General features: G+C 44.5%; 4 protein-coding genes across 6 annotated transcripts; all 4 read right to left on the bottom strand.

The window, feature by feature from the left end:
• Window positions 1-776: 776 nt before the first annotated feature.
• LOC120901797 (neuronal acetylcholine receptor subunit alpha-2-like) lies at window positions 777-3,394 on the bottom strand. The gene is made up of 7 exons (XM_040310054.1): window positions 3,130-3,394; window positions 2,831-3,028; window positions 1,954-2,762; window positions 1,713-1,881; window positions 1,447-1,587; window positions 1,207-1,373; window positions 777-1,130 (listed from the first exon to the last, which is right to left on the bottom strand). Exons 1-7 carry the CDS (start codon window positions 3,227-3,229, stop codon window positions 1,014-1,016), a joined length of 1,701 nt encoding a protein of 566 aa, XP_040165988.1. The 5' UTR covers window positions 3,230-3,394; the 3' UTR covers window positions 777-1,013.
• A 1,823-nt stretch (window positions 3,395-5,217) lies between these two features.
• Window positions 5,218-8,373, bottom strand: LOC120901798 (probable tyrosyl-DNA phosphodiesterase). 3 transcript variants are annotated; one of them, XM_040310057.1, is made up of 4 exons: window positions 7,952-8,373; window positions 6,585-7,294; window positions 5,947-6,520; window positions 5,218-5,876 (listed from the first exon to the last, which is right to left on the bottom strand). In XM_040310057.1, exons 2-4 carry the CDS (start codon window positions 7,175-7,177, stop codon window positions 5,730-5,732), a joined length of 1,314 nt encoding a protein of 437 aa, XP_040165991.1. In that variant the 5' UTR covers window positions 7,178-7,294; window positions 7,952-8,373; the 3' UTR covers window positions 5,218-5,729. The 3 variants fall into 3 exon arrangements, with proteins under 3 accessions (XP_040165991.1, XP_040165990.1, XP_040165989.1); XM_040310056.1 differs by lacking the exon at window positions 7,952-8,373 and having other exon boundaries at window positions 5,218-5,645; window positions 5,706-5,876; window positions 6,585-7,917; XM_040310055.1 differs by lacking the exon at window positions 7,952-8,373 and having other exon boundaries at window positions 6,585-7,916.
• A 591-nt stretch (window positions 8,374-8,964) lies between these two features.
• LOC120901796 (probable tyrosyl-DNA phosphodiesterase) lies at window positions 8,965-11,360 on the bottom strand. The gene is made up of 5 exons (XM_040310052.1): window positions 11,258-11,360; window positions 11,108-11,188; window positions 9,976-11,047; window positions 9,318-9,903; window positions 8,965-9,245 (listed from the first exon to the last, which is right to left on the bottom strand). The coding sequence occupies exons 1-5, from the start codon at window positions 11,289-11,291 to the stop codon at window positions 9,111-9,113; spliced, it is 1,908 nt and encodes a 635-aa protein (XP_040165986.1). The 5' UTR covers window positions 11,292-11,360; the 3' UTR covers window positions 8,965-9,110.
• Window positions 11,361-11,457: 97 nt separating this feature from the next.
• LOC120901343 (mitochondrial genome maintenance exonuclease 1-like) lies at window positions 11,458-12,755 on the bottom strand. The gene is made up of 2 exons (XM_040309197.1): window positions 11,901-12,755; window positions 11,458-11,824 (listed from the first exon to the last, which is right to left on the bottom strand). Exons 1-2 carry the CDS (start codon window positions 12,674-12,676, stop codon window positions 11,527-11,529), a joined length of 1,074 nt encoding a protein of 357 aa, XP_040165131.1. The 5' UTR covers window positions 12,677-12,755; the 3' UTR covers window positions 11,458-11,526.
• Between the last annotated feature and the right edge of the window lie 1,384 nt (window positions 12,756-14,139).

Here is a 14,139-nt window from a genome sequence, read left to right as displayed (position 1 = left end):
TAATATACCGGGAGCAAGGTTCGATCAGGTCTCAATAATGCAAGGGAACTATGGAAAATAAAATGATGTCGTGATTTGAGGTGGTTTGCCATTTTAGATGACATGCTGACGTCATAATCATGTGCAGCTTGCTAGGAAGATCGACAAAAACGTTTGTTATATTCAATAAAGCTGTTTTTTTGCATTAGTTATTGATTGTCTGGTGATTTGGATTGTGGTATTGGGTATCCCATATTCACGACGGACAACGGTACCATTTGCAAGAATTAAAGAATCATTAAACTCCGCAAACAGGGCTTTCGGTATTCTGTCTGATAAGTAGTACCGCAAAAACAGTAAAGGAGGCAGATTGGTGCTTTGCGATATTGAACGTTTTACAGAAATCGTATAAATTAGGAAACAAAAGCTACATTTGAATCGAGATAAATAATTAAGTTTTTGATATGAAAAATAGCAATAGCTAACAAAGTAGTATAATAATGTCAATGCTTTAATGTTTTGCCGTATTTTTGAATTAAACAAATATGAAACACAACAATGGAGACAGTTAGCAGTCGACTTATAGGATAAACAAAACTCATTTATGATAAAGTGATCTATATCATCCATTGTTAAACATTTCAACAGCAAACCATCCTTACTTACGGTAACTACAATTTATGATATTGATTTTTAGACGAAACAATCAAAGAGTTATGAGAATCGTGAAAATATTGTTGTGAGCGCTCACTTTTCTATACCAGGAAACAAATCAAATACATGATATACAAGTTAAATACATGATATAATACAAGTTTTAAATAAAAGTTTGCTCTATTTATTCTACAATTGTTTGCTACGCATTTCTTCTAATCCATCAATTGCCGATCGTAGATCACTGATCGTTTTATGGTAACTGCGGCAATGATGTGAAGGTGATGCTTTGAAAATCAGTGTCTAGAATATCATTCTTTGAACCTTATAGCGAGTACGATGGCGAGAGAGAATACAATTGACCGTCCCTACATCATGCTTCATGGTTTACTAAATCCGATAGCAAACACGATCACCACAACGAGCATCATAATTCGGTTCAGAATGCACGTAACTTCGTCCCATCGAACATTTTTGTGCTCCAGCGTGTTGTAGTTCTGCAAGGGAACGAAATTGAACGAAAATAATACCGGCACACAGGTCAAATGAGATGATCAGATGAGTAGAACTTACACTTCGTTGGTCCATCGCAAGTGCAAATCGAAGTGCCGGAAAGCTGATCACTCGTCCGATCCAGGAACCGGGTGGTATGTTCGTGCGTGTTCGTTTCAACCACAATTCTATCGCAAAAAATATCGACGAGATTGTGTAGAAAACGAGCGACCACTCGAAGAAGAGGTCTAAAATATAGGGAAAAAAATTGAATTTAGTGAAAAATACGTTCTGCAAATTATCGGATGATTAGGATGGTACATATTTTCGGCACTCCAGCACGAGGCACAATGACGGAGAGGCTTAAAAATGTGTTTAGTAGCACGATTAGCCCAAGCGAGTTTAGCAACAGTCGCGATCGTCCATCAGAGAGGAAGGAAATAGAGATCAGCAAGTTAGCAACTACAATTAGAAACAAAACTTTGTGTTAATTCATGATACACACTAGAAATAGTTTCAAAAACCCAACAGAGACCTATCTTTATCAACAAGTGTTGGTTACAAAAATGTAACTAAATCACACTCACCGAAATATGACGGATAAATCGAAACCGAATGTATATCACTTTTCCGCATCATTTCAATGTGTAGCTGGAGCATTGGTTGCTGTCCATATGGGGTAACGGTTTGCTCGTACTCATGTTTGCCGATAGTCTTTACCGACCATTCCGATTGCTCATACTCTGGGTCAAATTGCTACCACAATCATCGCAATGATACTGATTAGATACACAGCTGAGAAAACTCTGAATTAAACAATGAACTTACCACCGATCTAATGGCTAAATGCATAGGTACGTGACGTTCGTGACTGGCCGTCAGCAGTTGCAGATGGCACGCGTTGGTATCGTAGGGCCACCGGTAGCTGTCCGAAAGCGTACAGAAATTCGCCCACGAGAACTCGTCCATCTCCACTATTACCGTACCTTCGTGGGAGAGGTAACACAGCGCGAATGTTCCGGTGAACAGACTCACCGACTGAAACGATGGTGTCCATATCAGATGGCAAACATCACCAACGACAGTCGTATTGTCGAAGTCGGATGCGTTCCAGCGGTACCTGGGATCCTTCCAGGACAACCCCATCGCACCCGACAGCTCCACCAGATTTGTCGTCTGATCGTAAACGAACCCCTGTATGTACATTTGGGATATCTGCACCCCGCTAAAGTTCACCGGTGGGTCGATCCACCGTGGGACACCCAACAGATGGTCCAACAACCGCTGCTTACCATCGAACTCTTGCTCCAGCTCGTTCCCGTCGATCAACGCCGTACCGTTGGTACTATTCGCCGGCAGTGGACAATCGTAGAACCATTTCGCTAATGCCGTGCCCCACGTGGTAAAGCTGACGTATCTCAGCTCGCTGGCGTTCTTCTTGGGCATCATCGTTTCCATGAACGGTTCACCGGTAAGATTGCCTGCATACACCCTGACCTGGCCTTCGGTGTCGATACGTACCCGCACCGGAAGTGGATCAATCGGTGACAGCAGTCCAGCACTCGCCTTCGTGCGCAACGGCGAACCCTTCTGTCCGAAGCGTATCTGTGAAAATGTGTTGCCACCGCCGCCGAGCACTAAATAAAGGAAGTAAAGAAACACCACACGATTAAATCCAAAGATCGCTGGTGATCATGCTGGTTACCTATTTCCAATGCAGTCGGTGCCGTTTTGTTCTGTTCCGATAGCAGGATGTGACCGTCGCGGGCAGCCAGCACGTACACCAGCAGATCGACGATCAGATCAGCGTTAGCTGGATTGTGATTGTCTAGCTCGTGCAGCTTGAAGAACGCCCGATAGTTGTACCCATTGATAGCGTTGTGCTGCTTGCATCTGTGCAATTCTATGCAGTTGTGGTCGGCCGGGATGTAGGTGATAAGCAGCTTATTAGCATATTGAAGCTTGAAGCGATGCTGGGAGGTGATGTTCGCAGTCGCCACTTACCATCAAAGCTAACATTGTACCGTGTCGTGTCGGCGTGGCACTCAATAACAAGCACTAACAGGAGGACAACACCCTGCACGGTAACACTTAACGGACTCATTTAACTCGAAAAGAATCCCAATGCACGAACAACTAAAATAAAAGCAACGGTTTTTTTCTCCAAATACAATGGCAATCTTTAGAAAATAAATTGCTCGCTCCGCACAGGGCTGCTAGGGCAGCGGCTTCTTATAAACTAACCGAGTTAAGGCGTTGAACCACATTGCTGTACCCATTGGTAGCTTATGATGTGTGATAAGAACGTTCTGGGCGCATAGTGGTACGTCGAAAGAAAAGAGAAATAAGCTTAAACCATATAAGGGGAGAAACCAGCGGATGTTTTTGACATTCGTTGCTTTCGTGAAGATTGCATTATATCTCACCAAAAAGACGCTTGGACAATTTTCACTTGTCCTTATGGATAGCTAGGACAGTCCTTATGGATAGCATATGACGGTAAAAACATATGACTTTAGATAATCGAATTTCTCTAGAAGAGAAAGTAAGCCTTTGAGTGTGGGGATTCAAATTTAAGAACGATCAACATAGGAAGAGGAACATAGGTAGTCTTTAAGAGTACTGCTGGTATAAAAATACGATCAAGTACGATTCGCTGAAGCTGGGAAAGATTCTTTGAGATTGAATGGTTCGCTATTATCGGCCATCAGCCCAACTCGACTTCCGCATTACTTTGGAGGCTAATTTTAGAAGCTATTGGCCAGGAACAGGCAAAGTTCCTGGACCATTTCAAGAATGCAATCACCTATACGTACGTTACCTCTTCGTAGTTCATATTTTTTTAGTAGCACTAATTTGGCATTTGCTTCGTTTATCAGCATTCCTTGGCTCATTGCCGCCTGCTTGGCCCTCAGGCTAAATTCAGATACACAAGAGAGCCGCCTACCAACAAATACTTATCCGGCGTTGTGGTCTTGGCCTGCTGCAGAAGTATCCAAAACCGCACACGGTCTCGCGCCTTCGTCTACCAATCCGTTATTCTGGCCTTAATGGCGGAATCCTCCATGCCATCTTGCCACTTAAAATTAGGCCTGTAGTAGGTTTAGTTTTGCGTCGTTAAGGAGGAACATGGTTTTGTTGAAAAAAGCAACAATTGAGGTGTATACTGTTTCGAAGCGGACGATTCGTCACTAGATCGTCCCGGGCGGTGATAGAATCCCATCTCCCTTACAGGATACGTTGTAGTTTAGAAACCTTACCTTGGGTAGGGGAACATAACTAAACTCTTTAAATGATAACTTGATTAAAGTAAAAAGGGTCCTATAGTCCTATCCTGCCAGTTCAAACGAATCAGACTTGCCATGGTCGAAGATGGTTTTATTTATACTCAAAAGATGTTTTTTCACCTAATTAAAAGTAATTGACATGAGGTGCAATTTACACATTGTATCGGAGTGTGCCAAACACCATTACATGCCAATGCCAATCAACTTTCAGTGTTTTGTGAAAAGAAAAAAGGTTTCAACTATTGTTGCCAAAAAACGTAGCTGGATGTTTTCGTTGATCTTTACCTACGCTGTGCTTTTAAGGTAATAAGTTACTATGGGTTCTAGGCTTGATACGCTGCGCTGTGAGGTCGTCATTGTATTGGCTCCTCCATTGTCCTTCCACGCAAACTGGGCCATACATAGTTCTAAACATTCTCCACTAAAACGCGGCAAAGAGGGTTATGGCAGATTTGGACATTGTCCATGTCTCAGAGGGATATGTCTTCCAAGAGGGATATGTGATAGGATCTTAAGTCATTTGCAGAAGATTTTTCCTGAAGTCTCTACTACGGATGATCCTCTCTAGCTTAAATATGAAAAGGTAACATACTATTTCGTCCCTCTTGCACAGACCATTGGTAGAAAACAAGAGGACTAAAGAGTCTTCCATCCACCTTCATCTGCCAATATATAAAGGCGCCTTTATCTTTCTAACCATCCTCACTAGTTTAGCCAGGATATGAAATTAACATAATTCTCAACAGCTTACAATGTTTTACCGCTTAAAAAATCGAATTGTTGTTTAAGAATAACGAAGATCTTGTAGATGAGTTAATTCAGCATTTATTTATTTATTTTTTATTCCAGACCATTCGATTTAGATCCGGGTCCTGTATCATACTTGTTTTCGGTCTAGCTCCGATTCTGAATATTTTGGCCGTGCAGCCCACGGCCATGGTTCCGACACGGACATGAGCATCCTGCTCCAATCCTACCTTGGTTTGCAAATCTATCAAATCTAACGATCGATCATTATTTAACTATCTCAGTTGAAAAACTAGTCCATCCTAGACATGGAACTCGTATCAAACCTATTCTTAGTTTGGAAATGTTTTATCAAGACTTAGTATCTGTTGGTACCATCCACCTCTTCTGCAATCATCTCCTATATTCATCTGATCCATGAACTAGTCCCGATCAAAGAACTGTTCTGTTGGAATTGGAACCAATAATGAAACTGTTCCGCTCAAGCTCAAGAAAAAATTAATTTCGTTTATAATTTGGCGTAGACAGTGAGTAGAACCGGTTTATCAACAACAGATAATTAAGGTGACATTATTCTGATTCTGATTCTTCCGACCTTAGGTAATTTATAAAAAATGGAGTATCCTTCGGAGCGTACGGCATGATTGGCACATCATAAGGCATCGGAAACTGGGGATGTTTGCCGTTCGGTTCCATTGGAAGAAAGTCTTCGTTCAGCTTAAACGGCAAATAAGGGAAATGCTGTTCAAATTTGATCCCTCAATGTTGATCTTTGGATATTCCTTACCATAATCTTAGGCAGGAACAGTACGCCCGCTTCGTAGTTGTTTATGTACAGTAGCTTATCGTAGCGAGTTATACCCCAGGCTGATTTGGAAAAGTTTGCCGAAGTGAGCAGAAACCACTGAAGCCCTTCCGGTGTCCAGCGGCAGTAGGTTTTGATATGCGGCATCGCTTTGTTCCGATGCCGCGTTCGACTTATCCACTGATACATATAGTTTTCCAGCCATTTCTGTTGTTTATGCACTTCCTCCGAGTATGGTAGACAACTTCCACCGCATATGTCATCATGGCTTTGCAGTACGTTTGCCAACGATGGATAAATTAAACGAAAACCCGGCAAACGGCGTATGGTTTTTTGCTCATTGTCCTTCCCAAAGCTGGGCATAATTTGACGTTGGATCCATAATTGCGGTGATTTACCGAACTCACCGATGCCCGAGCTTTGGGCCACCAGCGGAAACGTGGCATCTATTGTGGTTGCATATTGAGAGAGTAGAGCGCCCAAACGCGGATGACCCCACAACGGACCATCGGGTATGTAATAATCACCGCAGGGATGCGAACAGACGAGAAATACTCTGCAAAAATAAATTTCCCCTTCAGAACACCACATTCAATTGAAATGACATATTTCCAGCTTACTTTATGGCGGAAAAATCAGTTTCTGCTATACGGGCCATCCACGATTCCAGCTTCGCTAGCTTGTACGCACCGAGATACTCAAGGAGGCTGGAACGGAAATCAGTCCTACTTTCCCCGTACGTTGGATCGGAACCTTCCGGCACTGCTGGCAAACGGGGGCTGATCCAAAGCCCCTGGGTGCGATTGTACCAATCGTTCTCGTAAAGGTTGGCCGTCGAAACAACAACACGCATCGATCCGTCACAATATCCGTACAGACCCATCTTTGTATGGTGCAATCCGAACCCCGTCTTAGTTTTAATTTTGATAGCAGTAACGTTAGGCTGTTTGTCCGATATCGTTTCCAGCTCAGACTCATCGCCGTACAGTATAAGCAGTGGGTGTTGTTCGTAGCCTGCATCTGAGTACTGCTCCAGCAACCAGTTTATATCTATCATATAAGTGAGCTGCAAAGAGCATTCCAGCTCTCCCAGGCTAGGATCCAGCAGCTCCTGAAAGGTAACCGATAGTGGATCCGTGTGTGTAGGCTGCGAATCCGTGACGGTAGATAAGAAAAAGTTGTACGGGGCAGAAGCAGCAAGCTTATCGGCCATACGTCCCCGCGGGGCTACGAACAATGGGGGAGGGTTCTCAACGATCTCACTATTAACACTTTCATCTTTCGTTGGGCAGGTCGGTAAGACATCCGGAGTAGTTGTATCCTGAGGTGCCTGCATGGTTCAAATTGGTATAACACGGATATTTAAAAATGCACTGTTAAATCTAAACTGAAGTTGCCCACCAGCCACGAATAAGTATAATAGCAGAACTGGCCGGCTAGACGCAGATGCAAGTGACAGCAGCTACGTGAAAGAACTTTTCCTTGATAAGGCTAATGTAGGTATTCGAAGATAATGATTAACACGAGTGTGTATGTGATGATGTTAAAATACCGATAGGATTAATCTGATAATGGCGTTATCAACTGTATGCATCCTGTTTTGATAGTTTACAATAAATTATCTTATCACGCGGTGATAAACAAACTCGAGTGTCAACTCTGCGCCTGCGCTAAATTCTTCGAGTTGCTCGTTTATGAACCGCTCCTAGCCAGTGTTTCGAATTATATAAGTCCAGCTCAACACGGTTTCACACCCAAAAGATCCACAACATCTAACCTCATGGAATTCGTAAGCATCCGTCACACCGCGTTAGATTCTGGGATACAAGTTGATGCAATCTACACAGACATCACAGCGGCATTTGATTGGATCCCGCACTCAATCCTACTAAAAAAGGATATATTGGGGCTCCCCAGCTCGACCATGCCATAGGTTGCGATCTTATCTTGGTGATCGCACTTACTCTGTAAGGATTGGCTCACATACCTCTAGTTAGCTAAGGGTAACTTCAGTAGTGCCCCAAGGAAGCAACCTCGGATCACTGCTCTTCATATTATGTATGCACGATCTTTCACTCGCACTTCCTGCCAATTGTCACCTGATGTATGCTGATGACACTAAACTGTTTCTCCAAGTTGAAACTTCTAGCGACCAAGCACGCTTACAAAGCGTTTTGGAATCTTTCACAAGTAACTGGCTCGAACTTAGCATCGAAAAATGTACCACTATCACATTCAGTAGTTCACGAAGCTCTCTTTTGACCAACTATACGTTAGGCGGTTGTATTTTGGAGCGTAAAGATTGTGTGTGCGACCTAGGAGTTTTTCTCGATGGAAAACTCAATTTTGACAAACAGAACATGTTATATCTAAAGCCAATCAGCTAGTAGGTCTATTTACACAGCTAACAAGAGAATTACGCTACCCAATATGTGTGATAATGCTTTACTGCTCCTTAGTCCGGCCTGTTATTGAATATGCCTCAACTATCTGGTGGCCCACTGCATCCCGTCAACTGGCGCGTATCGAATCCATCCAGCGGAAAGCCACCCGCCACGCTTTACGCCGATTTAATAATACAGATTAAAGGACACGCTGCGCCCTGCTTGGACTTGAGTCCCTTGAAGAGCGCCACCGCAACGCACAAACTGCTTTCATAGTCGATCTGCTAAACTTCCGTATTGATTCTCCCATTTTTTTTTATCGAAAACAAACTTATACGCTCCTACTAGAGCACTTCGTCCCCGCGATCTTATCGCCAACGAGGACCGTCGTACACGCTTTGGTCGTTTGGATCCGTTCTACCGTATGTGTAATGAGTTTAACTCCGTTTGCTCTCTATATGAACCCGGTATGTCCCCGTCCGTCGTGCGCCTCTCGCGTAGCTCTATCACGTAATCATTCTAAATTATTTTAAATATTGGAAATGTGTTGCTCTCGAGGGGGCATATTGGTTCGTCGAATTAAATAAATAAATTAAATGAAATGAAATATATGAAATTTACAATCGACATGTATCAATTTTATAGATCCATCATATGCGGCCAGTTTGGCAAAGCCAGTTCCCAAAGTATTAAACACGCATTATAATTAATCACGAAATTATGAAACACGCGTCGTGGTAATACAAACTACCCGCACGCGTTTCACTTATGCTGTGTCAAATAATCCATAAAGAAAGGAGTGTCCTCTGGTGCATAAGGAATGGTTGGAACATCGTAAGGCATCGGGAACTGTGGATGTTTCTTGTTCGCTTCCATCGGGAAAAAGTTTTCGTCCAGCTGAAATCCACCACGAAAAGCTTGTCAATCGCAGATGAACAAAACTAATCAAACCGAAGATCAAGAGCTTACCAACAGTTTTGGTAGGAAGAGTACGCCCGCTTCGTAGCTATTGATACGCAACGGTTTCTCGAATCGGCCGGTCTTGTTGTACACACCCCAGGCCGCCTTCGATAGGTTGGCCGAGGTGAGCAGAAACCAGTACAGCCCTCGGTGTGACCAACGGCAGTAGGTTTTGATGTGCGGCATCGCTTTGTTACGATGCCGCGCTCGACTGCACCACTGCTGCAGATAGTCCTTCAGCCACTCCTGCTTCACGTGTGTGCTTCTTACGTACGGAAGGCATCCGCCACCCATCATGCCATCATGGCTTTGGCGAACGTTCGAAAAGCTCGGATAAATCATCCGAAAGCCGGGCAATCGGCGTATGCCAACCGGGGCACTATCCTTCCGAAAGCTGGCCATAATTTCTCCCAGCACCCATGACTCGGGCGACGGGCCAAGGCTACCGATGCTGGAGCTTTGTGCTACCAGCGGGCAGGAATCATCGATCGGTGCAGCATGCTGTGATAGCAGATAGCCCAAGCGCGGATGTCCCCACAGTGGTCCTTTGGCCGTGTTGGTGTGTCCGCCGGGAACTGAAGCGACGAGAAATACCCTGCAACGGCAAAGTTGGTAATGAAAATTAAACATAAGCGGGAGTTGTGAAGCTCCGGCAAGGTGAACATACTTGACATCAGAGAAATCCGTTTTTCTTATTCGTGCCATCCACGGCTGCAACTGTGGCAGCTTGTACGCGTCGAGATACGTGAGTAGACTGGAGCGAAAGTCGGACCTGCTTTCACCGTACGTCGTGTCGGACCCTTCGGGCACGGCAGGCAAACGAGGACTGATCCAAAGCCCCTGGGTACGATTGTGCCAATCGTCCTCGTAAAGGTTGGCCGTGGAAACGACGACCCGCATCGAACCGTCACGATATCCGTACAGACCCATTTTGGTGTGGTGCACACCGAACGGCGTTTTGATTTCTACCTTTACCGCCGTCACATTTGGTTTCTTCTGTGATACCATTCGCAGCTCGGGTGTCTCATCGCCGTACAGTATCAGCAGTGGGACATTTTCGTACCCAGCAAAAAAATAATGCGCCAACAGCCAGCCAATGTCTACCATAAAGTTCATCTGTACCGAACACTCCAGCTCACCCAGGCTCGAGTCGAGCAACTCCTGGAAGGTAACGGACAGTGGTTCCGCGTGCGTCCGCTTGGACGCGGTGATGGTGGTAAGGAAAAAGTTGTACGGGGCGGCCGCCGAAAGCTTCTGTTCCATTTGCCCGCGTGGTGCTACAACCGGGAAGTATGAGTTGATGTCGCGAGGTAGCGCTTTTTGCAAAGATATGCCCGTGTTGTTGGAGGTTGTAGGCCTGTTGGGCGTGTAAGTTTCCTGTTTTGCCGGAACAACCGATTCGGGTGCCGGTTTGCTCTGTTGGGTTGCTTGCATTTTTGCTCTTCGTTCTGCAAACAGCGCCTCGATTGAGTTTTTGTTATCCGCACTGGATGGTTTCGGATTCGCCTTTGGCACACTGCCCGAAGGAACCGCACCAGCACTAGCGACGACGGGTGGTGGTTTCGATGTAGTCGGTTCTTGTTTGGGTTTCTTTTCTGGATTGGTCGAGTCACACGACAGATGTGGGAAAAGGCTGGACACAATTTTCAGCTGCTCCGTAAAGACGCTTTTGTTTACCTTCACATCGTCGGGAATTTCCACCATCGAGAGTGATGCCGCCTTGACGAGTAGCTTTTCAACTGCAAAAGTGAAAAAAGTAGGATGAGATGTGCGGGGAAAAGTCGATTCCAGCTACTCACTGTGTGGATGGGCATACTCGCGGAAATGCACGGGATTTACACGATAACAGTCGCCTCCATACTGGCACTCTTTCGTCGGCGCTGTAGGGATAGAGATGGCATATGAGCAAACGCTTTTCCATTTATAATCGATCACGATTCTCGCCTTACCATTGGAATTCATTTTTCTTTTACTATTTTCCATAATAACATAAGCAACAACCACACGCAAATAAAAACACAAGCAAAACGGTTTTCGACCATCGGCCGAGGAGCAGTGTTGCCAGCGGCAATAGGCAATATTAACATGTCAGATTAAATGTCAAATTGTGGCGCACTTTTTCGAATTCCAGCTGATCGGCAAAATCTGCTACGTTTGCGTACGTTTGCGACTGAACTTTATTTCTTGTATTTATTTCTAATCACACGATTTTCCCCCTCTAAATTGGCTCGGGTAGTGTACCATCTCTGTATCGGGTCCAATACTCCTGTACGCGATGCAACCACTGCAGCCAATAACGTCGCATTTCGCTAGGCTCAAGAATATGCACATTGGCCGGCTTCCCACTGGTGTACGCCACGAATATTGCTCCCTTTTGAATGCGCGAATCACAATGCTCGCCGTTTGCCTGCAGTGCCCCGAGATACGCACACAATTGTACCGGTGCATCGTAGGTGGCCCCCACGCTGGTCTTCGGATTGTCCGACGTTTTCCATTCGATGACATGATAGTGGCCCCTATTAGAAAGTTATATCGGTTAGAAACAGGTTAGAAAAACAAATACATTCCACCCACCACCCCTCCGCGTCTTACTTTATAGAGGTAATGCAATCCGCCACACCGTTGTAGTGCAGGTAAGGGTGATACAGTTTCTGTTCGATCAATTTCGCCGGTCGCTCAACGTCCTTCAATGCTCCAGATACACTCCGCCACAGAATGCCCGTCTTTTCGATCGCTTCCTCTGACGGGTCGCATCCCGACAGCCACGTCTCCAACGTAGCGTGCAGTGTACTTCCACGGGCAAAAATTTCCTTCTGCAGCAGTTGAAACCCTTCCTCGCCGAGCTCAGCGATTTTGGACGTTTTCCACCGTATCAAAGCCTGTCTCGATGCTTCCGGCATCGTGGCGGAAAGTATTCGATTCACCGACGGCGATTTGTACTGATCGCTCTCGTGCTGTTCGTGCAGTTTCCATTGGCTTTCCACAATGCCTCGGTCACTCGGGACGAGCGGAAATTTGGTGATCGTTTGCAATTCCTTGTCGGTGAACGGAATCACCAATCCGGTCGGGTAAGACTCATTTTCCCCGCCATCTCCGTTCGGCGTTTTAACGCGCGAAAAATTACGGCTTTGCCAGAAAATCTCCGAAGTGTATTCGCTTTCCACTACTGGGTGAGCGGTTGTTTTGGGCAGCGTGACCTGCTCGGTAGATTTGGTTTTGGTTTTCCTCTTTGCAGTCGGCTTTATCACCGCACCGAACAAAGCCTTATTTTCGTAATTTAACCTTTTGATAACGTCTGCCTTCGAAAGCTTCACTTTGGGTCGTTTAACAACCGTGCTAAAGCCTCGTACGATGAAGATTTTCAACATTTTTAAAGGAAAGTAAAGTTTTTGAACTAAAATTTTGCACGAAAGAAAAAAGGCTTTGTTTGTAAACAATGTTATCGAACGGCTGCCAAACGGGCAGAAAGAATGACATTTGATTGTAGAAATATTCCCGCCTGCCAAAAACCGGTTTTCGTGAGCTCGCCAACGCTCCAAATCGGTGCGATTTTCCCTCGCTACAGAGCCTTTTTGTAAGTCGTAGTGAGGGGATTTGAGGGTTCAAAATGGCCGCCAAAAAGCTCGCTCTGGTGTGCGATTGTGTTGGTAGGGAAAATTAAATGGCCAAAAAATAAATACACTTCACCACCTTCCCCCTCATTCGCTCCACCACGGGGTCCTACATTTCATGTGTGTGCCATATTAGCACCTGCGCTCCACCGTCTCACTTGCTCATACATGTTCCGCTTTTGTATGAGCTTTAAGAAAGAATAGGAGACGCAAGGAAACTGTATGACTCAACAGGCAACACAAAGAAATTTGAAATAAGATGAAAGACAGATAGAATAGAGAGAGAGAGAGAGAGAGAGAGAGAGAAAGATACCAAAAAGAAAGAGACCGAGAGAGAAGCGAGCGAAAACAAAAAGCACGGCATGCGAAAATCTGACAGAAAGAAACGTTTGTCAATCTTGTGATTAATTGCGCAGGAAAAGGATCGGCAACTCAGTGTGTATTAATTTAAAGTGAATAAAAGTTATAAAAATATAGAAAAATACGTGAAAGTCACGACAAAGAAGAGAACGCCTTGTTCATCTAATACTTAAAATCAAACATTAGCTGGCATCGCGAAAGAAATGGTTTAAAATTAACAGTCGTTAAAAATTGCTAGAATTTGGCATCGCGATCGCATTGAGTTCATTTGTTAATTTTAACGACTGGTCCTATGCCGTCGTTAAACAAACGACTGTCAAGAGCGTATGCGATACAAATTAACATTCGTTTAATTGTACTGCTCGAATTTTTTACCCGAATTTGCCTATATGCCATTTCGAGCAGTCGTTAACTGTTTTGACGATCGTTTATTTTAACAGGAATGAACAACAAATGAACTCGGTTAAACCAAAATGAACTTTAAACGACTGTTAAAATGTGTTCATTTATTCGCGATGCCGGCTATTGTTTAGCTAACTTACCCCTGTGGTCGGATTTTTTGCCTGATCAAATCTCGCTGTGCTGTGGGCGTGCGAGTACTTTGAACAGCGATCCTATGCGGTGCACAGTAATTTAAAACCTTTTAGCTATTAAGAAAATAACACGAGTACCCATTTTCTGTTGATTTTCATTCAAAATAATCAACCAAATTGAGCACTTCTATTTCGTATCAACCACCAAGTTCAAAGTTCGTATCAAAGTCCAAGTAACCTTGGACCGCTGCTGTTTGTCATTTTCCCGAATGACGTAACACGGTTGCTCCTTCCTGACGGCCACCTACTGTATGCAGACGACGCGAA

Source organism: Anopheles arabiensis, chromosome 3, assembly GCF_016920715.1.
Source record: "Anopheles arabiensis isolate DONGOLA chromosome 3, AaraD3, whole genome shotgun sequence".
Classification (NCBI taxonomy): domain Eukaryota; kingdom Metazoa; phylum Arthropoda; class Insecta; order Diptera; family Culicidae; genus Anopheles; species Anopheles arabiensis.
Note: the sequence above shows the minus strand (reverse complement) of the source record. Positions and strands in the feature narration are given on the sequence as shown.